The sequence below is a fragment of the Sturnus vulgaris genome, chromosome 9, assembly GCF_052056855.1.
Source record: "Sturnus vulgaris isolate bStuVul1 chromosome 9, bStuVul1.hap1, whole genome shotgun sequence".
Lineage (NCBI taxonomy): Eukaryota > Metazoa > Chordata > Aves > Passeriformes > Sturnidae > Sturnus > Sturnus vulgaris.
Genome location: NC_142251.1, coordinates 30,501,740 through 30,525,247, shown reverse-complemented (window position 1 = coordinate 30,525,247; position 23,508 = coordinate 30,501,740). Strand labels below are relative to the sequence as shown.

General features: G+C 49.3%; 1 protein-coding gene across 7 annotated transcripts in view; it reads right to left on the bottom strand.

Annotated features, from left to right (window-relative positions):
* Positions 1-23,508, bottom strand: part of ASTN1 (astrotactin 1) — a 70,320-nt gene that overhangs the window by 33,128 nt on the left and 13,684 nt on the right. For all 7 annotated transcript variants that reach the window (XR_015805555.1, XR_015805556.1, XM_088170352.1 and 4 more), the window contains exons 2-8: positions 16,333-16,520; positions 12,289-12,682; positions 11,387-11,533; positions 10,839-10,946; positions 9,656-9,805; positions 8,658-8,825; positions 8,382-8,466 (exon numbers count right to left, since the gene is read on the bottom strand). Coding sequence is in view for 5 of the 7 variants with exons in the window: in XM_088170352.1 (XP_088026478.1) it covers positions 8,382-8,466; positions 8,658-8,825; positions 9,656-9,805; positions 10,839-10,946; positions 11,387-11,533; positions 12,289-12,682; positions 16,333-16,520 (1,240 nt within the window). In the remaining 2 variants the exon portion in view is untranslated. The remainder of the gene's footprint in view (positions 1-8,381; positions 8,467-8,657; positions 8,826-9,655; positions 9,806-10,838; positions 10,947-11,386; positions 11,534-12,288; positions 12,683-16,332; positions 16,521-23,508) is intronic.

Here is a 23,508-nt window from a genome sequence, read left to right as displayed (position 1 = left end):
GCATCACACCAGCATCGTTTCCCCACTGCTGCTCACAGCCCAAAATGCTTCCCCTGCTTAGCCCTCAACTCACAGGCAGAAGGGTCCTAGGGTAGGATGACTCCTATGGTAGCCAGGACAACAAGATAAAATAGCCTCAGATCCGAGATCTTAATTTTGGGGTCCCAACAACATCAGATTCTCGTCCCAGCCACTACCTGCCAATAGCCCAGTGGTGTGTTGCATCTGTTATTTTGGGGTTCGGTACACTCCAACCACACCCCCTTCCCTTCATGCTCGGTACCACCTGCCTGGTCCTGTTTTAAGGATTAGCATTACAGCTATTGAATTGCAAAAAGAAAACCAAACCACAGCTGGATCCCTTCTCTGTGAGGCTTTTGCCAGGGAGCACATAAAGTCTGGGACCACAGTTTCACCAACTGCTTTATTACAATTGTGTTTCACTGTTCCAGGAGGGGGAGCTTTGCAAAGTAGGTTGGAAAACAAAGTGGAAGCGTGGAGCCAAGCAGGAGGCTGGAGAACTGGTGGCCCCATCCCCTCCCTCCCTGCTGTCATAGACAGCAGAGTGATGAGTGATGAGCCACCAAGATTTGGAGGCTGGTGCCTTTCAGTAGGACACCCATGGCCAGGACACCTTTAGGACATGAACTCCCATCAGCACAGCCCTGCTGGCAGACCATCACTTGCAGAGTGAGACAGACAAGAGACCCAGCCATGGTGGGCTTTGAATCAGGCAACATAACCCCACTCCCAAACTCTAAAACTCCAAATCCCCTTTGCAAGAGCTCAGAGCTGGGAACAGGAGATTTTCCATCCCATCTCATCACTGCTGCTAAAATTCAGAGTCAAGAGTGTCAGGTGCCAGTGACAAGCCCAGGGATTTTCTCTCCAGGCAACTACAGCTCTCCTGCACAAGCAGTTTAATTTCTAATCTGAAGTTGTTTCAGCAAGGACAAAAATAATAATAATAAAAAAATCCTGACTGCAGGATTACAACACGCCTTCTCATTCCTTCGTTGGGACACAATGCCATTTTCCTGTCTGGTCAGCTGGGAGCTGGGGATTACATTCAGCTCACAATCGGATTGCCTTGAATGAGGTCAGCTTCATCCAGAAAGAGATGTGCTCCTTGTGTCTCGCCAACACCTCGAATGCTTCACTCCCCCACCTTCCAGTGCTCCCACAGATGGGTTTTATTCTTGCTTCTGAGGAGCACGTCAGGCGGGGAGCAAAGGCAGAGGCTGAACAGAAGCGAGGTATTGTTCTCCATCAACTCGGGTGGAAAAGCGGCTGTGGAGAGCTGCTCTTGGCTTGCAGCAGAGCTCAGTGCTGGAACAGGTGCTGCAGAAGCACAGGGACTGCCAGACCTCTGCCTGGTGGCGCATCTGTTAGCCCACGGATGTCAACACACCCAGGACACGGAGCCAGTATATTTGGACCCACCTGGGAGATTGAAATCAGCACCCAATCCTTGCTGTGTCCACCCAGAATGCAGTTTCAAAATGTGGCTAAAATTCTTGTAATCACAGAGTCCCAGAATGGCCAGGATTGAAAGGGACTTTAAAGATCATTTCTTCCTACCCCTCCTCCACTAGACCAGGTTGCTTCAAGTTCCATCCAGCCTTTCAGGGATGAACACTTCCAGGGATGGGGGAGCCACAGCTTATCTGGGAAACCTGTGCCAGGGCCTCACCACCCTCACAGTGAAGAATTTCATCCTAATAGCTAATCAAATCTGCCTTCTGTCAGTTTGAACCCATTACCCCTGGTCTTAATGCTACATCCCCTTGTTAAAAGTGATGATGGCTTTGATACAGGGAAGAGGTTTCTGTGCTCCAGGAAGGGAGATGTGTGATGTCTCTTTAGCCTGCCACACTTTTCCATTACTTGTGGTCAAAAAAAAGTCCCTTAAATGCAATGTTCAGCCTTTAGCTACATCCCTACATGGCAAGGGAGAGTCAGTGTTGCCAGGCACCACTGGGTCTGCGAGGACATGAACCTTCTGCAAAGGCCCTGAGACATCCTCCACATAATAACTCCAGCTCAACAAGAGACACTTACCCATCCTCATCTCCAAAGAAGCTCTCCAGAAGCTCAGCACTGGTATTTCCATCCATGCATTCTTGCTGACTTGTGCCTTCTGCTGCAGAGGACAGGGCAGCATCCCCTCCCCCAGTCACAACTTATCTCCCCTGTTGTCGCCTTTTGCTCCTTGTGCCTCTGTCACTGTTTCACCTCCTTCTTCCTCTGTGTGTGTCCCCACATCACTGTCTCCCTCCCCACATCGCTGCCTCCCTCCGCACATGGCTGTGTCTCTCCCTACACAGATGTCTCACTCCCCACATGGCTGCCTGCTTTCTGCCATCACTGGAGGCACCTGCTGCTCTGGTTTGGGTTATTCTTGTTGGGTATTTTGGTTGTATAGCCTTCAGATCTCACAAAGAAAAGTGGGACTGATCAGCAGCTCTGCAGCCGATCAGGTTGGATTAAATGGGCCAGAAATGACAGCTCTCAGCTTCTTGCAAGCCTGGGCACTCAGGTAGGCATCCGAAACAACAAAATGGGGAATTACCAGGGCACCCGAGAACCAGCAAATTCCCCACACTCAGCAAGCAAGTTCCAAGGCCGAAGTGCTGCCAATGGATCCCTAGGACAATCTTAAGCCTCTTGGCTTTTCTAGATGGACCATTATCTGGATGCTTTGCTCCACACCTGGGCTTGAGTGGAAGCTCATAAAATATCTGCTAAGGCCTCCAAACCTGACGATGCTGGTAATGCTTTGAACCAGCTCAACAGGGTCCTGGCCATGCTTAAACTGCAGCCCTCGGGATGAGGCCAGACTGACTTGTGGCATCAGGAACTGTGTTCCAGCTTGTCCCCACTGCCTGTAAAACTCTTCCAGACAAGATGAGTGGGATGAGGAATACGCCCAGCGCTGGCAGGATGCAACCAACACGAGCTAACTTGAAGCAGCTGATTTGAGGGGAGCCGGCAAGAGGCTGGAGGGGCCACAGGAGAGGGTCTTTGCAGAAGGCACAAGAAGTTGCTGCACAGGAGTGTGACTGAAATGTCACTGGAGGAGAAAGTGGTCGGTTGTTACATGCCAGAATAGGTGACTTCACATCTGGTTCCCTGACCTTCTGTGCTTTTCAGGGTTTCCAACCAGTCTGCAGCACAAGGACAGCCATGCCCAGGGTGAACAGACCAGAGCATCCCCACAGCACCTGCATTCCTGCTGCACCCCAGAACCCCAAAGTGGGGACCCATGAAGACCCAGAACCACCCTGATGGCAGAAGAGCAGAGAGCAGATGCCACAAGAGCACTGACTGACATCTCCAACTGGCAATGCCCATTATGACTCCTCCCCAACTTCACCTTTTTTGCAACAGCTTTGCTCGGGTTCCAGCTGCCAATGCCTCTCCCGTTCCCAGCCCATTCCCCTCCCTCCCCTCCCACCCCTCCCGCCCTGCCATGCCTTGCAAGCAGCTCTTTATTAAATATGCTAATGCCGGCACTTTCTCCCTGGGCTGCCCGTAAATCTACGAGGAGAATGAGGTGGGAGGAGGAGGCGGATGGGTGGTTTCATGAAAGGATCTGAAAGAACGAGGAGCTTTTTATCAGGCTGTCCTTCAGCTTGCAAAGCTGAGGCACACAGCAGGGGATGGAGAGAGGCAACAAAGAAAAATAAAAGAAAAAGGGGTGGGGGGAAAAAAGAGAGAAAAATTAAGACTTTAAGCAGGAAAAGTGTTGTCGTTGTCACTTCCGTGTGTCTCTTGCTCTTCTGTGAGATGGGGATGGGATAAGTCGAGCAGGTGCACTGTCAGGATGGGATAAGTGTGCGGAAGAGGCGGCAATGGGAAGGGAGGGGAGCTGGGTGAGCAGGGCACAGGCTGATACTCGAATTCGGGTCCTGTGCTGGAAAAAAACATGTGCAAGGCTGCGGGTGGGGGAGCAAGACCGGGGTGGGACAGTTTCCCAACACTTATAGCAAGATGAGAGCACCCAGCCTGACATGTTCACCATATCCCTTAAACTGCTTTAAAACCACTCCAGGCGAGGGTGAAGCCCATTACAAGTTGAAAGAGTATATTGATAATGGCTCCTTAACGCAGAGCACCTTAAATCCCAAAGGGGGAGGCTGAAATGTGAACCCAGGGAACTGCATGTAGGGAGGGGAAAGCCACGTGTGAGATGTACTGTCCTGGGGTGACTTTGTCATGTTGAATTGTATCCCCATTTGCCTGTTTAGCCCAGAAATAAGTTTTGTACCTTTAAGGCTGGATTTGAGAGTGAAGGAGGGGGAGGAGAAGCAGTGGAATGTCTGGGGGGGTTGTTTTCAAAACACAGAGACAGGAGTTCCATCTGCTCGTCCTCCTGGACTCTGTCACCGTGGCGGACAGAGGAGAGAGCTCTGCTTTGCTTTTTGTTAGTTTCTGACTAACCGAAGCAGAGAAGTTCCCCGGAAAGTCGTTTTTTTTCCTTTTTTTCCCCTGGAATTATTTGAACCTGCCCTGAACTGGGGGCCCGGGGGAGCACCCGGAGCTCGCACCTGTGGCCACCGGGGCCTGGCCTGGGCAGCGGCATTTTCCACATAACAAACTGAGCCGAGCTACCACCACAGGAGAGAGACTTCCTGAATTTGTCATCTCTTCAGAGCACTGAGAGCTTTTGTTGTTCGGTATTGGGTTTTTTTTTGTGCTGGACAGTGCTGTGCCTGTTAAATAAACAGTTTTTTTCCACTTCTCTCTGAGGAAATTTCTTTCCCGAACCAGCTGGGGGAGGGGCCGCTCAGGTTTGCTTCCTGGGGGGAGCCCTTTGGAATTTACCTCCCAAATTTGCCCTAAACCAGAACATGGACCTAAGGGCTGGGATGAAGAAGTACGAATGGAGGCAGGTAACAGTTTATTAACAAAAGACAGAATGTGCTGATTCGACTATTTGGCCAAGTTATACCACAAAAAAAGAACCGCAGAAATTTGGTCTGATGAGAAAAAACGAAGTGTTGCTGGTAGGATTGCTAGAAACTGCATCCTACTCGGGGAACATTAGAGTAAGAGTCGAAAAGCAGCTAATTAACAATGCATATCAAAGCAGGGAGACAGACTGTGAGCTCATAAACAGCACCAGACAGATTTGTTTAAAACAGGCGAAGAGCAGCACACACAACCAAAAAAAAAAAAAAAAAAAAAAAAGAAAAAGAAAAAGCAGCTGATCAAATATATCTGCTACCCATGATCAAAAAGATCTAAAAGATCTGAGTTTTTCAAAAACTGAAGATTTAGGGTCCGGACACATTGGGTAAAAGATGCAGTGCGGAGGCGTGGATCTCAGTCTGGTATCTAAAATACACACAACACAAAAAGCTTCTCACTGCCATCACCAGTAAAGTACAAAGATAAGCTCGCCTTCGTGAGCAAAATTAGATGCTACTGAGTGAAGAGACACCAAGTCAACGTGTCATCACTGTAAATAAAAACAAACCAATGTCAAAACTATCTAAACCAAAGGGTTGAAATGACTTTTCAGATAAAAAGGACACTTGGGGAAGACAGAGGAGGTCATACTCAGAACAGGTCACTCCCAAGTTTGCCAAGGGATTTGGCAAATCCTGCTTTGTTGACCAAGCATCAGTGTGGTTTCCCGGGGACTGACCTGTGGCAGCAGTACATCACTCCAATATTGGAGGGCTCAGAGCATATTAGACAAACTGTAGTCAGAAGTGTTTCTCACTGGTGAGATCAGCTGATCTCACCTTAGGATGGGAAGAGAGAGACCAGAAGATTTGCAGAGATCTCTTTCAGGAGCCTGCAGGCTACCTGGTTGGGCTGGAATTGGGAGTGAGCTGATGAGCCTAACAAAAGACAACATGGCAGCTCAACCTCTACCCCAAAAAACATAAATACCAGCTTACAGGTACAAGTTATTCAGTTAAACAGGCTCTGACAAGAGCTCCTAGGCTAAAGAGACTTCATCACAGTCATGACCTTGTGGAGGCCAAAGGTTCATGCAAAAGGGACCTCCATCATCTCAAGCCCTTCCAGGCAGAGCTGCACTAAGCAGAACCTGGCTATCAGGAACAGAGAGAAGAAAAGGAAATAAACTCTCATTAAACACCAAGCTGCCCTCAACATCATGATGCTTAGTGTGAACATGCTTTCAAGAGCCCCTAAAAATAATGGAAGCTGCAGGTTGGGATGATGAAGTGTGGTTTCAGCTGCTACCATTTTATGAAACAAAAAAATCTGACAAGCTCAATGAAGAAACACAAAATGACCCCAGTTTCAAGAGGCTTGAGAGAGTTTCCTAAGGATGGTGACACTGCAGCATTGGAGCCTTCTCAAGAGCCCAGAAAAGAGCAGAAGAACTTTGACAGTCCCATCATAGTCTAGGGCTGTGTTGCACCTTGTGGAAAAGAGAATTGCCAGGTTTTTCTGCCTCAAACAGAAAAATATTTTGGAAATGCTGCACATAATTTGTCATAGCCAGCTCTGGTATATAACAAGAAACACAAGACAAGTTGTACCCTAGCCAGGTATGAATCCTGTCGCAGGAGAAAAGGCAGAGAGAAAGCTCCTGTGGGAGCATTAGGCTGGAGAAAGGTCTAAAAAAGCAGCCCCAAATCCCCCAGGGGAACAGAGGAGGTCCTAAGCACCTTTTAGGTGGGCATTGCTGAGACCAAAGCTGGATCAGGAGATACAAATAGGTCCAGGGCGCTTCAGGAATATATTAGTCCTTCTTGCCCTTGGCTTCTCTCCTGCTTGTTATTATCTATATTTTTTTCTCAATTTACTTGAAAGCAGCATCTTTTTCTCCATTTTGCCTTAACAAAGTGTGGAAGCTAAATCAGGAAAAAGCTGGAGAAGAGCAGTGTGCATGGAAGAAAAGTGTGAAGCTGCAGACCTACACTCAGGAGCAAAGGAAAAGCAGAGGGTCAGGAAGAAAATGTTTCTCTACAGTGCTTATCCATTTTTATTACTAGCCCCGATGTACAAAGTTATTTGCCAATTCACTTTTTGCAAGGTGGTGGGCCCAAGACACTGTTCTGATGGAGGCAGAGGGTGGCACCAAAGCCATATGTGGCCCTCGGTGGCTGTGGCCTCTTTCCAGCCCACTGTGAGACACTCCTAAACACAACACCCCCCAAAACAGGCAAACCCTGGCAGGGGAATATCCCACACACACACCTCAGCCCATCACTCAATGCCTCTTATGAGATGGCACAAAGGAGCTGGGGACATTCCTCTTGGACACTGGCCCCTGGGGACAAACAGGACAAGGAGCTGTACTTCCCCACCCCAGCAGTGGTACCTCGCAGAGGTTTGAGGACCATCACCATACCACAAAGCACATCCCCAGCATGGGGCCACTTGTGCCCTGGCTCAGGGCACCCAGAGCAACACCATGTCTAACACAGCTGGTGCTCCACACTGGGTTTAGTTGCTAAATTGCCTTTAAAATGATAAAAAGCAGAGAGGAGGCTGGAGATGGAGCAGCAGTGCTCTCCCCAGGGCCCCAGTCAAAAGGGACACAGCAGGGCTGCACCGGCAGCCCCCCACCACTGCCATCCCCCAGCACAGCGACACAGCAGGGGAGATGCAAGCCCTGCCTTTGATGATTTTTTTCTTCCCACTGTGAAGACTAATAACTTCAGAGAGAGCATCCTGACACGTGCAGGGCCACCACTGATCCAGCTGCGGCACAATGAGATAAGGGGGGGGAAAAGGGTTTGGAGATGCCGATGCACGTGGGACCTCAGAATTTGGGGATGTCTTGGCTTTCTGCACACCAACCATTCCTGGGAGGCCCCAGCTGTACGTCACAGACCCATGAGTTGAGGGAAAGACGGAGCACCCCCTTGAGAGTCACAGAGAGATGGAAGTTTTGGAATCCATCACCGAACTGCTGCTGAAACATCAGAAAAATTTCCTTTAGCACCTCCAGGTGTGCAAAGCTTGGAGCAGATGGTGACTCCTCTGTTCCCTCAGCCACAGTATTAAAGCATTTAATTTTCCCAGTTTTCAATGGGGACCTCAGCCCTCCTCTGACGCCTCATACACCCAAAATGAAAGCCCGACAAAGTGGAGGATGCCCAAGATAGTGCACACAAAAGTGGCAGGAACAACCTCGATCTTCTCCAGGGGATGTTCACTTTAAAATGCAACAATGTACATCATTCCTGATTATTTTTCAAAGAACAGAAATCCTCGCCTCCCACAGACCCACTACAGAGCCTAGCCGTGCTCTGACCTTACAATTCACTGAGGTGCCTCTAACCCTGCCATCCAAGAAGTTACCACAGCTGTGGTAACAAGCTGTGGAAGCCTAGCAGCTTGTTTGAGGACATTCTGCATGTGAGGACACTCCAAGCCTGGGCACTCACCCCTGGTTTGTTCCCCACTCGTTCCGGATGCAGAGGTGCTTGTGCACAGGGTCCTTCATATAACCTTCATAGCAGAGACATTCCCCTGTGGAGACAGGGACAAGGGAGAACACACATGGGAAGGCTTTCCATGTGCTTCCCTGCCTGCAGCCACGCCAGGACACCAGGCAGCTCCCTATTGCACAAGGAGAAGGTGAGGAAGCACCTTCCCACCACAGCGGGGGTGAGGAGGCAGAGGTGAACTCACCAATGCACCCCAACCTCAGGAACACTTACCAGTCTCAGGGTCACACTGATGCTCACAGGGGTCGAGGAGGCGCCGAGCACAGAGGTCCAGGGCCCAGGGCCCACTGGAGTTTTGCTGGGAGAAGAGGACAACCTGTGCTGGGTTCAGCCAGTCACTGGCATCCAGCTGGCTCCCCTCCAGCAGGATGAACCGGCTTCCTGCCACCGAGACAAGGGGAGTCAGTGACAGCAACTTGCTGCTGTACCCTCTATCTGGTGATGGTGTCCTGCATCCCATCCATTCCATGATATTTCTTCCCCATCCTGTGATGGATCCCTCCATCTTCTGCCCATGGGATCCCTCCATCCCCATTCGCTCCATCCTGAGAAAGCACCCTCTCTCCCACAAGGAATTCTCTGTCCTGTGCCCATCCTGTCTGCCATATGACAGCTCCCTCCATGCCATACCTGTCTTCTCTATCCCATGACAGCTCCCTCCACTCTGTGCCTTTCTCTTCTGTCCCACTGCAACCATCTCCCTCCCACACCCCTTCCCTTGGTCCCACACTGATATCTGATCCCTCTGTCCCACAATGTCCTTCATCCCACGATGGTCCATTTCATCCCATATCCATTCCCTTCCAACCCACAATAATTTCCTTGGCCCTATGACCATACCCTCCATCCTGAAGCAAGCCTTGTGCCCCACAACAGCCATCTCTACCCTGTGTCTCTCTCTTCTGTCCTGTGTCTATTCCCTCCACCCTGTACCACTCCATCCCTTGCTCCCAACATGGTACCCTCCATCTCACACCAGTTCCCTCTGTCATGGACCCACTGCCACCATCCCCCTCTGTCTTCCACCCATCCCTTCTGTCCTGTGCCAGTACCCTCCATCCCATTCCCATTCCCTCTGTCCCACAGAGGTGCCCCCCTCTGACCTGTCTCCTCTGTCCTGCACCCATCCTGCCCCATCCCATTCCCCACCTCCTCCATCAAACCTTACAGAGTGGGGCAGGAAGAAATGGGTAAGACCATGGGGTGCTCACCATCAGCAATCAGGTGCTCAGGGACATGGAGGGTGATCTTGACAACAAGGGGGCAGTTCATGTGGGAAGAGCACACCAGACTGATGACACAGCTCGTCACACTGATGAGGGTCAGCGTCGTCTTGTTCACAGGGCTTCGGGGGGACCCCACTGCAAAACACGGGAGCACAGTCAAACCTGACACCTGTGGGACCCAGGAAGATCTTTGGGTGCGGCCAGGGGACCTCAGGATGCAGAGACCCCAGTCCCCTGGAAATCCAGCACCAATTGAACCAAATGGAATCACTTTGGACTTTGAAGAACATGAAGCAGCGTTTGCCATGGGACTCTCCATCCCTCTCTCCCACTGTAGCCAAGATCTTCCTGATTCCCCAGAGCCCTGGCTCTCCCACACCCTTCACTGCAGCATGCTGAGAACTTTGCAGCACAAGAGCTTTAAAGCAGAGCAGCAATATTAGGAAAAAAAAGGTAAATGCAGTATCCTGGTTTTCTCCACTCCTTCGGGTTAATTTTGTCATGAGAACAGGCTCATTGATGCTCTTGAAAAAGCAATAGAGAGGCCTAACTGCTCAAGGCATGCAGGTCTTTGACTTTTAATCTTTCAGCTGAAAAAGCTGAGTGGAAAACAAACTGGCTGGAGACAAAGCCTGAATCAGCCTTCCAGCATCAGCTGAAAGGGACGGCTCCCAGTCTTGCCACTCCCAGAAAAACATGGCATTATCCAGCAAACGAGGCTGAATGAGGGAAAACAGATACTCACTTTCCTCTTGGGAAGAGGATACTTCCCAAAGGGACGGTGCAGGGCAGTGGGGCAAGACTCCTGCCTGGGGACCAAGGCTGTCCACATCCTCTGGTGCACATACAGCTGGTATGTGCACAGTGCTGAGCAGAGGCATGGGAACGCACGGGCCAGCTTTGAAGTGTGTTACTCATTAATATACACCAGTGCCCAGCAGAAGCCTCCAGCAAAACATCAGAATACATTTCATCCTCTGCTGAGAAACTCCACTGGAGAGCAACAGCAGCCTGCTGCAAAGCAGGGACTGGTGCCTGCCTGCGGCAGCTGGGATTGCACTTGGGTTTCCATCTTTTTGCCAATGTAAAGTCTCCAAACCCAGAGAAGCAACGGCAAATAAGGCAAGAGGGATCATGCCTCGTCACCCACCTCTGCACCCGCACCCACCTCGGCTGCGCCTCCGGCTCCGTGATGGGTCCGTGTAGAAGGTCAGCTGGGGATCGGTGTCTGCCTCTGTCCCTGAGTCCCCCTCGGGGTTGAGAAAGGCTGAGCCAGCTGCAGGGGACACTGAGTGTAGTCATGGAGGGGTTGGCACCGTGCCACCCCAAACCTTGGCATCCTACCACCCTTCAGGGAAAGCCTTACACTAAGGACCAGAAGCTCCATCTGCCAGGTGCAGCAGGGACAGCATCTGCTCCCCTTCCCACCACACACAGCCAGACACCCCCACCACAGATTACCTTGCAACTTTTCCCCATGGCTGTGCCAGTATGCTGTAGTATTTACTGCAGCAAACATCATCTCCATCTTTGTAACCAACCAGCCCAACATCATCTGCATCCTTGCAGGCACCATATTTTCTGTTTCTCCCCACCCAAACCCTCTTTTCCATGCACTCTCTCAGCTCTGGTCCTATTTCTCCATCCCAGGAGAGGGTGTGTTGCTGGAACGTAGGTGGGTGGAAGACATCCCATCCACCCCAGGGACCGCCCTACCTCGCGCTTTGTTGTTAATGCGCTTGCGCTGGCTGCTGGAGGTGTGGGACAGCAGCGTGGCCTGCTGGTGGTTCGAGTCCACGGGGCTGGTGGCAATGATGTTGTCCTTGTACTTGTTCATCAGGGACAGCTTGGCATTATCGCTCCCTGAGAAGGAAGCAGAAGGCAAAATATTTCAGGGATAAAGATTTTTAAAAGGGAGGGAGGTGAGAAAGGTTTCCTTGGATCCATCTTCAGATCATCCTGAGGTGATCAAGGTGTTGAAGCCCAATGAGCTGAGCTGCTCCCAATGCACACTCATTAGCAGCTCAAATCCTGAAGAGGACTGGCAACTCCACCAAAGCAGCCAAAAGCTGAGTTTAACACTCAGCCTCTCAGGGCACTTCTTCATATGCAGGAGAGCTTTAGGCACCACACCATGATTTTTCCAAACTATGTCTCAGTTGGGAAGGCTCTAGCTGGATGGCTCAGTTAGTGATATGACCAAAGAACAAGTTTGTTATAATCCTCAAAGAATCCCTGCTGGTGATCAGAATGCAGCGTTAACTCTGAATCATACTGATGGCAATTAAAAATTTGCAACTAAAAAGCTCACCTGAAGAAGACACTGGCAATCTGGGGATACAGAAGGGAAATTTGGGGGTCTCAATGGGATGGCAGGGAGGGAACCCCATTCTGGCTCTCTGTCAGGCCATGGGGACCACAAAGCTGCATTGTCCCAGCCGTGTCCCACTCAGCAGGGACTGCTTTCAACTGGCTGCAAGGTCTCCCAGCAATGGAAGTGCCTTCAGGGGAACACCAACCTCTCACATCCAATGAAAACCCAGAGAAACAGGGAAAATGCTCCAGGGAAAACACATGTATAGAACCGTTGGAACGGACCCAGCTCAGCCCATGCCCACCTGGTGTGAGGTCCATGCTGGCCTTCTCATTGCAGCCCTGCAGTGAGTCCAGGGTGCGGGTGACCTGGCTGGCGAAGTCCTCTCCGCCGTTCATGCACTCGCGCTGGAGGTGGTGCCGCAGGTCGGTGATGTCGTACTCGTAGCCGTCCAGGATGGGCGTCTCGCGGATGCTGAGCGTCCCGCTGGAGTTGTGGCCCTGCACGCGGGCGTTGCGCAGGCTCTCCCGCCCGTGGCCCCCGATCAGCACGGATGGGATGTAGTGGATCTCGTTGGCCGCCTCGGCGCTGGCGCTCTTCTGGGGCTGCGGCACCCGGCGCCGCTTGCACCATCGCCGGCGGGTGTAGAGGATCATCACCAGGCAGAGGATGGAGAGCAGCAGGGCAATCATCCCTCCCTGCAGGCACAGACGTGAGCAGGGATCAGCCAGGGCCTGGCATCAGCCATCCCCTGGGACACAAACACCCCCGGGATGTTTCAGGGTGGCCAAAGCAAAGGCATTGGAGAGGGGAGCCTGATCACCAAAAGTCTGCTGGCACCAGGAGCACCCAGTGCTGGCCGAGGGCACCCAGCTGGAGCCTGCCTTCGGCTGGACCAGTTTTGAAGTCGCCACCCAGGCATGAAAAAAGCAGCATTTAAAGCAAGGCATGTTTTGTCTCACTCTCCTGCCTTTGAAAACAGAGATCAGCTTTATTCCAGGCAAATGCTCCTACGGGCAACTTTTTCTGACCCATTTCCAACTAGTTTCAGCGCTGTCACTCTCAATCTTGGGAGATTTTCCCAGAGTATCCAGCAGAAATTGCAGCACAGATTAAAAGAGATCAAAGCTTGAGACGGGCAGATGATTGAAGTGTTGTTTGGGGAAGATGTTTGAGGAAAGAGGCTGAAAAAGCTCCTGTCCCACAGGGATGGACCCCAAAACTGCACCTGGCCCTGCCATCCTGCCACTGTCCCCAAGATCACCCTCCTGCAAGACGTCACGGTACACAGATAGAGGGCAGTGAGATGAAAGCCCCAGACTGACCCTTTACGCACAATCTGCAAGAATAATAACAATAATAACAATAAAAAGCATGCAGAGCCAGCTAAGAGCTCGGAGTCCATCCACAGCTCTGGTCTCCCTCCTCTTTTCTATGCAACAGGTAATCTTGAGAAAATAAAATAATAGTAATAATCTGCTCCATTAGGATAAAACATTAAGGAAATTATTGAATGAGAAGCAGGAGAGGCAGCTGGAAAAGGAAATTTAATGGCCACTACAGTTTAACTCACTTTCATTTCCAAAATAATGGACCTATGATGCACCCTCCCAGCCTCCTTCCCAACTTTCTTTAAAAACAAAAAACAAACAAACAACAAAAAAAATCCAACAAAAAATAAAAAGGAAGGAAGAAGGAAGAAGGAAGGAAGGAAGGAAGGAAGGAAGGAAGGAAGGAAGGAAGGAAGGAAGGAAGGAAGGAAGGAAGGAAGGAAGGAAGGAAGGAAGGAAGGAAGGAAGGAAGGAAGGAAGGAAGGAAGGAAGGAAGGAAGGAAGGAAGGAAGGAAGGAAGGAAGGAAGGAAGGAAGGGAGGGAGGGAGGGAGGGAGGAAGGGAGGAAGGGAGGAAGGGAGGAAGGGAGGAAGGAAGGAAGGAAGGAAGGAAGGAAGGAAGGAAGGAAGGAAGGAAGGAAGGAAGGAAGGAAGGAAGGAAGGAAGGAAGGAAGGAAGGAAGGAAGGAAGGAAGGAAGGAAGGAAGGAAGGAAGGAAGGAAGGAAGGAAGGAAGGAAGGAAGGAAGGAAGGAAGGAAGGAAGGAAGGAAGGAAGGAAGGAAGGAAGGAAGGAAGGAAGGAAGGAAGGAAGGAAGGAAGGAAGGAAGGAACTCCTGTGATTCAGGAGACCAGCACTCCTGCAGAAGGGGCTGGCTGGCATCTTTATCTTTCTGGCCAGGGAGCCGGAAAATCTTGCTGGGGCTAAAAACTCACCCTGGATCATAGAAACAGAATCCTACAACAGTTTTGATTGGCAGGGACCTTAAAATTCACCTCATTCCAATGGCCTTGCCAACAGCAGGGACAAGCCCTGTCCAGCCTGGCCTTTAACACTCCCAGAAATGGGGCAGCCACAGCTTCTCTGGGCAACCTGTGCCAGGGCCTCATTACCCTCACAGGGAAGCATTTCTTCCCAATATCTAATCTCTGTATCAGTCTAATTCCATCACTACATGCCTTTGTATAAAGTGCCTAGCATAGTCATGGCAGAATTTTTAGTGGCAAAGTAGGAGCCTAATTCTGTATCATGCTCAAATCCCTACAAGTTCCTGTGATCCATGTATAAGTGGGGATTATTCCTATCCCCACCAGAGACGGCATCCTCTGCCATGGTTCACCATCACCCTAGAGAAAGTCCACCTGCAGATGGCATGACAAGCAGGTAGAAGGAATTCCAGGGCATTCCTGGCTTTCCCTCACCCTCTGTATGCACATTAAATTCCCCAAACACCAGCGAGCTCTGCCATATGCCTCTGCTAGTGAACAGGAGAGACCAAGCTGGAACTCGAATCTGGTGGATGCTCATTTTTTTCAGGCAGTAGCTGTGGATTCACAAAAGAGACTTGTTATTTCATTGAAACGGAATTTCTTTTGCCCCAATAGTCTGAGAGCTGAAATTATCTCTGAGTAAAGCAGCTTGTGGACTCTTGAGATTTCAAGAGGGTTTGAGGATGAAAGCCAGAACTGAAGTCTCCCCCACCCACTGCCTATTGGAGAGGGTCAGACCACCACCTCATACCCCTGTTTTCCCTCCACATGAGTAGAGAAATCCTGTTCTGTCTTATTCCCCCCAGTCCAGTATCCCTGTGATGGCTGTGAGAGGAGCCCTGCACTGGAAGGGTGTGGGAGTGGTCCTCACCTGGTCCATGAGGGATCTTGGTCACAATGGATACAATCCCTCACTCACACTTCTTCCCTTGGCAACCACACAGCAGAGAAAGAAAATCAGCCTTGAAAACGCCATGTGATTCTGACTCCTAGTACAAAGGCCAACCTCTATTTGTCAGGGAATAAGGATGCTGTAGGAGTGGAACTGAGAGTGATGGGGACAAAAGGGTAGGCAAGGACTCCCAGGCCTTGATCTTGGGATACAGCAGTGCCCAAGAAGACCAAGACCACGGCAGGGCCAGCCTCTCCAAAGGTGATGCACCCTCTTAGGAGCAGCTGGCAATGGACAGTAAAATAGAGATAATGGTGCAAGATGTTTTTGGGAGTGGCTTTGCAAACCATTTTTTTCCTTCAGACTAATCAAGTACAAATGATGGAGGAGAAACCTGGCCTGGGGCTGCAATCTGGAAGAGCAATTGAAGCTCTTATTAGGGTAGACACCACTGAACAGCCTGTTTGCAGCCTCAGCACCACATTGTCTCCAGCTAATTATGTTCCAATGGCACAAAAATTGCAGGATTCTTCAAAATTTTTCCAACACAACCGAAAAAAAAAATAAAAAAACCAAAAAAACAACACCACACCACAGATCTTCCCCCAGCATACATATCTCTCCTTTCTCTGCCTTTAAAACCTTGCTTCTGTGTAGCTGGGTGGAGTAGTGCCGTGCAACCTCGACACATGAAAGCATGGCCACGGGGCTGCCACGAGGATAAAAGTGGTAGTGACAGTGCCTGGTGGCACTGTGACATGTGCTGTGCAGCAGGGCAGAGGGCAGCAGGCACCACGCACTTTGCAGCAGGGCAAAGGGCTCTGGACGAGTCAATGCGAACTAACTCTGGGTTAAAGTGGTTGACACTTCAAAGCACAGAACCCCTGGGGATAAAGGCACTTGCAAACATGTTTTCAAAGTGATGCAAACTAAGGGAGAGGTTTAAAGCAGCCTGTGAAGGCACTTAGCATTCACCACTCAGAGAGGTGCCCAGGGCATCCTAACCATCCCCAAAGGCGGGCACAGTTCTCCAACCTAGGGCAGCTGGAGCCAGACGGGGAAATAAATTACTTTTCAAAAGCCCCTATATTTTCTACAGGCTCCTGGACAGCTAAACAGGGGCTGCTTTCCCATCACATACCATGACAGAGATGTGGAGGATCCTCAGCTCCTCCTCTGCAGACTCAGTCTGGGGCTCCTCTGTGGGGTCGAAGCCAGGCAGGTTGGGGGTCCCGTCTTGGTGGTGGATGTGGAAGAGCAACGTGCCATTCTCCAGCCACTGCTGCCGCCAGCGCACCAGTGGGATGTCATCCGTGTTGCCTGAGATCTCTGCAAGAGCAAAGCTGGTCAAGGGGGAAATGGGGAGCAGAGGGTTCATGGGAGATGTTCACCTCTTCCCAAAAAAATGGGTGGAGGGACCAAAGGATGCACACCCTCCAGTCACCTCCTGCCAGCACCATGGCTGCCCCTACATAAATCACAGCCTGAAGGGCTAAAGCAGAGTAAAGTAGTATTTCTGGGTATAAGCCAGAGGTGGGCCTCTCAAAAAATCCAGCTGTGGTGCAGGAAGACAGCATTTACTGACAACAGTAACTCAGCAATGTCCTTCCAGCTGTAATTTGGACAGGTTTCACCTACACGCTCTATGTTAAACACAGCTTCAGACATTGGGAACACAGGTTACAGGACAACTTCTCAGCAGCATGATGGGATCATTGGGAACATCACAAATTATTGCAGACAAAATATTTACTATCTTTTGTGAACACTGAAACAGGAACATGGCCGTGATTTCAGAGATTTTTCAGTTATCAACCATTTTTACAGCTCTCCATCCAAGACTCAGCCAAGAGACCTGCAGAGGTACCTGCAGCTTCTGCCCAAGCAACCCTATTTTCCCTAAGTACCTTTAATTCCAGAGTTTGGGACAGTAAGACAGATGGACAAAGCTGGGCTGTCATGACAGTAGAGGACACCCAGGCAGGAAGAGCAGCTGACGACAGGGACACGACACATGTTCCAGGATACTAAATGTCAAATCAGACCTAATTCATCTGGCTGGCTCCAAAATTTCAGGGACATCCTACGGCTGGGTCTCAGCCAAACACAGGGTAATACGAACACCCCTCCCTAGGAGAGATGGGCACTGTTTTAATCACTATCTCCCCCCCAGACCAAATCAACTTGATCACCATCTCACACCACCTTGATCTCAGCCATCAGCTCAAACCTACCTGCCTGCCTGTTAGCTATTTTTCGTGAAAATAGCAAATTTTGTTGGGATGACCAGAAAAAACACAATGAGCTTCCCACTGAGGCACAGCTTTCCCTCCTGTATCTGCTGCATTGATGGCAATGGGAAAGCGTCTGCCTCACTTTGCAAATTATCATCTTTATTTTGCTTGTTTCATGCTGCCTTCAAATGAAAACTGGAATTCAATTACAGTGCTGAAAAACAACATTTTAAATTTGCTGTTAATTAATTTCATTAGGCTGCCTTAAGTGAACTGGCTGCCAGGGGAGGTAGGGAGGGGGGAAAAATCTGCATCGAGAACCAGGTTCATCCCCCCATACTGATTTGATTAATCAAAAGAAACATTAGCCACAGCGAGTGAATTGGCAGATTGTTTGTGCTCAGCACGGGCCATGTTTCTGGTGGTGATCAATGCACTTGGAGTGTCCCGAGCACAGGGATGCTGAGCACTCCACAACGCTCATGGGAAGCAAAAGCAAGAGTTAAGTTACAAGGAAGCCAGAAGCACTTTTAAAATTCCCTCTCTAACTGCTGAGCTCTGTGTTTAGGGACATGGATCCCCTTTGAAAAACCAGTCCTGGGAGCTGGGAGGATTTGAAGCAACAGATCTCTTCCTCTCCCACATGGCCTTTATTCATGGACTGAGAGGGGAAAACAAGCTTGCCTGCTTTCACAACTCCCCACGGCTTCTCAACTTCCTATGAACCAGCTCAAATGGAAGAAAACACTCTCCCTGCACCTGCCTGCTAAAGTGAAATTAGGAGTAATTAAGGCAAGAGCATTTATGCACAGCAGGAATTCAACATACTGACATTTGGAAAAAATGTAAATACCAGCATTTGTTCCATTGTAAAGAGGGAAAATAATAGATACTAAGTATGTGACATTGTGACATTTAGAAAGCTAGAGTTAGAGATGTTTTCTCCCTCACCTGACATATCATTGTAAAAGCAGCACCCTTCAGCTCATTAATATTTGAGAAGAAATCCTTGATGGAAGTTATTTAAATGATTAATAGATTATCGTAAATTTAAGCCTTAAAATAGGTTGTCATGATTTCAAATTTATTTAAACAGGCTTATTTTTTAAAAGAAAAATGTATTTCAATAAAAAATGGATTATTGTTTTAGAAGAGCACAATCCAGCTACAGAGTCTGAGCATGTTATCCTCTTTCACCAGACATCACGACATGACCCTGCAGCTGCATTGCACACAGGTCAGAAGTGCAAGACACAAAGGAAAACACCCCAGAAATCAATCACCATCACCCCAAACTGGCAGGCTATGAGCCCTTCATCACACTGCAGCACAAGGCTGCACCACCATCTCTGCTCCTACCGGGCAAAGGCTCTTGAGGCAGTGACTGGATGAAAGAGCTTCAGCCTTGCTTGGACCTTCTCCTCCCTTCCTCAAGTGTCTCAGCAACACGGCAGCTGCCTCTATCCTACTCCATTTCTACTTAAAAAATTTACACATGTAAATGCTTTCCTGCATCCATTAAGCTCTCCTGGAGATTGGTTTAAGCAAGACCAAGACAACATCAAGACCAAGCTTCCTCCCTAACATAGCATCTCTTTACTATCTCTTTTCCTAGTCCAACAGATTTCACTTTTCCCTTTGTCTTGCTCTCCAAGCAGACATCTCACCACTTGGTGGGAGATGCTACAGTGACCTGTGTAGCCAACTGGGATGAATTATCTGGATGTCGTAGGGTGCCAGCTGACCAGTTTGTACAGTGGGGCCAGGATGCCCCAGAGGAGGCAGAAAAATGGTGGGGGGAGAGGATAATTTCAAGTTCAAAGTTTGAAAGATATTGATGAAAAGGCTGGTCCCTGCATGGCTTTCATTATGGCCTTGGATAGGAAGCCATTAGCACTAGTATTAACTTCTTGCACCTCTGTTAAAAAATAGCCTGTCTGAGTCAGAGGTTAATAACAGTAGGAGGCCACTAATTAGGTTGTGCCACATTCACCTGGTATCAAACGTGGCCCAGGTCCTTCATATCTGCAGGAGCAGCAGCCTCCAAAGGCCCCAGCTGATGCTTCAACATCATGGCAGTGACTGCTCCCCTCCCAGAACATCTGCGAGGGGAGGGAGTGGGGAAAGAAAGGTCCTACAGGAGCCATTTGAGGAGAGGACAAAAAAACAGACTGAAGGTGCTGGAGGTGTGTGGATTTATACCTGCTTCATTCTTGATTATCCCGAACAGCGTCATTTCTGTTGGGACAGCTGTCCCACACAAAGCAAACCCAGTTGTTCTGGAGGCAACACCTCTGTCATAGCCCTGCACCTGAGCTGGTGCACCATCAAAAGCATGGCCCGTGAGCTGGTGCTTACCTGGACCTATTCCCATGTCCTCATCCCCCCATTGAGACCTAGCATGGTGGCACATAAGGAGAACAACTCTCTTTAAAAACTCACATCAGCATTCTGATGAAAAAAGCACCCAGCAGAACAATTTTCCTCTCCATTTGGAAGCGTTTTGCACTAATAGATGCCTCCAATAAGTCAAATGAACTCTGCCATAATGCTGGTCTCCACAGACTCATTTCGTACAGCCAAGCACAGATTTTGACTTGGACTTGTATTTCCTCATTAACATTTAAACCTGCCTTATTTTCCATCCGGAACCTGACTGTGTTTTTATTTAAGTTCCCCATTAGCTAAGGCTTTTGCTCCCTGTCTAAACCACACACATCCTTTAAAGGGCTCAAACTCAGCTAAATCAAGCCTTGCACTCATCCAAGGGTCTCCAATGTCTGAAGTAACTCAGGAGACCTTCCCATCATGAGTCACTCACTCTCTCTGTTGGGACCTCAGGCCTTGACTTCTTCCAATTCACATGTCAAAATGCTTATCTTGATACTTAACTCATTTATACTTCCAGGGGTTTAGTGATACATCATTCAAGGGGTAATATTCATGTTTTTATGGACTTGCTTAAAAAATTCGCATTCATCACTGACTACCCTTATTTCATTTGCATTTTTCCTGTCTCCAGTCTCAGGTAGGAAAACCAGCTCATTCTGCAGGTCATTCTGCCTTTTCAAGACAATCCAGCTTTTCCATACCAGTAAACATAAACCTCACTGTATATATAAGGAAGCTGCTTCATGGGGCAGGGCCCCTGGGGGAAAATCTCCAAAAGATTCATAGATATGGGAGAACATAAAGGTTTGAGGAAAAGGTAGGGGTGGTCTCCCTGGAGCCACTCTCAGGGCTGGGTCAGAGAGATGACTGCACCACAATGCCTATGCATGAGGCTGGTACACGTGAAGCCATGAGGTGCCACAGCAGGGCTGACAGCTAACCAGGTTTCTCCTTGGAATGCAGGGTGCCTTTGCTTTTGGGAAGGTCACCAAGGAGTTACATTTCAAAGCTGTAGCCACGCTTTAACCTCCAACTGGGATTTTTGTCCCAAATATGCCAGAGTTCGAACCCCTCCCTTTCTTTTACAACAAACCCTCCATCACTCTAGGAGTGACACTAAGCTGCACAACTGGTTTTGAGCAAAGGACACTGATTCATCATTAGTGGGCCTGAGCTGACCAGGTTTGCTCTGCAGCTGCTGACTTTACAACATGACAGCCCCCACCGCCCTGCTCTTCCTCACAAGCCCAAGGACGTGCCCAACCACACCTGTGCGACATTCCCTCCAAGGTTATTTTCCCACCACATTTGTCAATTTTGACCTAAAGCTGGGGGGAAAACTACAAGCAGATTGGGACATTCGCTGGCGTTTGATTTTCACTCCTGTCTTGTTACGTTGGTCCCATCTGCTGTAACTGTGAACTACAGAGGAAATGTGGGAAGAGAGGCAAATCCACCTCCTGGTCCAACACTCAGGTGACACAGTCATGTTCAAAAGAACCCAAATGCCCACCCATGACAGGGAGCAAAAGCAAAATAAAGAGAATGTGTGACTACACTTCCAAGGTGCCATGCTGATATAAAAAGCCCAGAAAGGACCACCTCTGTAGTTGATCCCTTACCCTGCAATGCTGTCACATCACCTCTTCCAGAGGGAAAATCAGGTCTCTGTGGAAAGGGTCCAAATGCTGGAGAGGCTCCCAGTCAGCCATGGAAAATTACTGCCCTGGCTAAATTGTCCCCCAGAAAATCAGTGAGAAGGAGGGCACAAACCCCTCAGCTCAGATGGTGCTCCCTATGAACTGCAGAACTCCACCAACACAACCATTATCACTCCAAAAGGGTGAGCAACTCGAGAAGAAAAACCTGCCAGAGGAAACTCCAATTTCTTATAAAAGCTCTCGCACATCAAGGAAATTAAAGACCAGTAAATTCTGCTTGTGCCCTGGACACTTTGTTAGAGGAACCAGTAGGTGCATCAGTAAATATGGTTCACCCACCACTGTAAGCAATTTGACAGACTCATTTCAAAAAGTTCTTGTCAAAATCCACCCTCAAAGTTTCCCAAAGCACCAAAGTGGTGTTGGGATAAGAAGGAAGGTCGTCTTGAAGCCCTCCAGGTTGGGGAGGAGTAAGGATTTAGTTTTCATAAGGAAAGGAGGTTACCAAGAAGCCCCATGGAGATCTTTGTCAGGACCTTGGCTGCTCAGAAACACTCTGGTAGAGGAGGCAAATGACACGGTTGGTCACCAAGGCTAAATTTAGTCTTCTCAAAGCTAAAGCTGAGAAGTGCAGGAGGAAAGCAGGCAAGGAAGTGGGCAGGTGAAACTGAACCTTGGTGAAAGCAAGCTGATCTGGAATCCTGGAAGTGATATTCAGGTCAACCATCTTGAAACGGAGGAGGCAAAGCTTGGAAGGTTTGGAGGAGGGGTACAAGGAAGATGAGATGTTGCAAATGGCTTTCTCAAGAGGAGAAACCAACTGTGTTAGGACTCTTCAGTAAAGAAACCAACAGAGTAAGGACATGATAAAAGCCTATAAAACCATCAGGCTCGTGGAGCAGTGGGAAAGGCAATGGCTATTCACTATTTCTCACTTTGCTAGGATTTTTTCATCCACCATAAAGTATCAAAGTACTGTGAAAGGTACTGAATTCAGAGAAGACAGAGCCACCAGCAGCTATTGAGCCAGAGAGCTCAGAGGCACATCCTAGGTCAAGAAATCCCTGCAGCACAGGCCTGGGCATACAGAGCTAGCCTGTAGTTTTAACATCTATTTTCTCAATTATCTGTAGGTGTAGAAGAAGAGATTACAGGCAACCTCACCCCTGTTAAATCACAGTTGTACTAATTACCAAAGAAGAGGACTAGCCTTGCCCTTAATGGTTAGCTGTGACTAATAAAGATAAGTGTGAGAAAAAGGGTGGATTGGCTGGTTAGGGGATCTTGGAGACAGAGGATTTGGGGAAAGAGGGCCTTGAGGAGGTAGAGGAGCTCTGGGGAAAGAGGAATGCTTCAGAGAGACACAAAGAAGAAGAAGAAGAAGAAGAAGAAGAAGAATGTAATAAGGAAGAGAGTTGCTGCAGTAAAAGATGTGTAGGAGGTCAGTCTGGGTCTGATGTAGTTGGAGCCTGCAGTCGAGCTAGGTGAAAGCTGTGTTCAGAGTTTGCAAACCAATACTTGCAGTCATAGTCCAGCAGGAAATAGCCAGCAGCCAGAGTCTGCAGATGGGCCCTGCAGTAGGAGCTTGCTGTAGTCAGTCAGGATGGCTAAGCTGTAAAGAGGAATAAACTCTCTGAAGTAAAATAAAATAAAGGAGGGCCCCTTTTCATGTTGTTGAATGAAAGTCTGTGTCTTGGCTCATTTCTACCCCTAGACCTAGCAGAGGTCTGCTGCAACATTATCCCTACCGGGTGCAAATACCAAGGAACAGCAACCCACTACCCCCACACTGCCCAATCTCTTGGGGTTCAAGAGTGACTGCAAAGCCAGCTTTGTGCTACCCAGGCCACCATTCAAGGATGCATCCCGCATCCATGTGTCCGTATGGGAGTGGTTGAGACCCTCTGCTCCCCCTAACACTGCCTCATGGGAGGAGGGGGTACCCCGGGCTAGCTCCCTCCTAGTGACAGAGCCTCTTAACACCCAGCCAGACCCAAGATACTTGCCAAGATTCCCTTCAGCTTTACAATC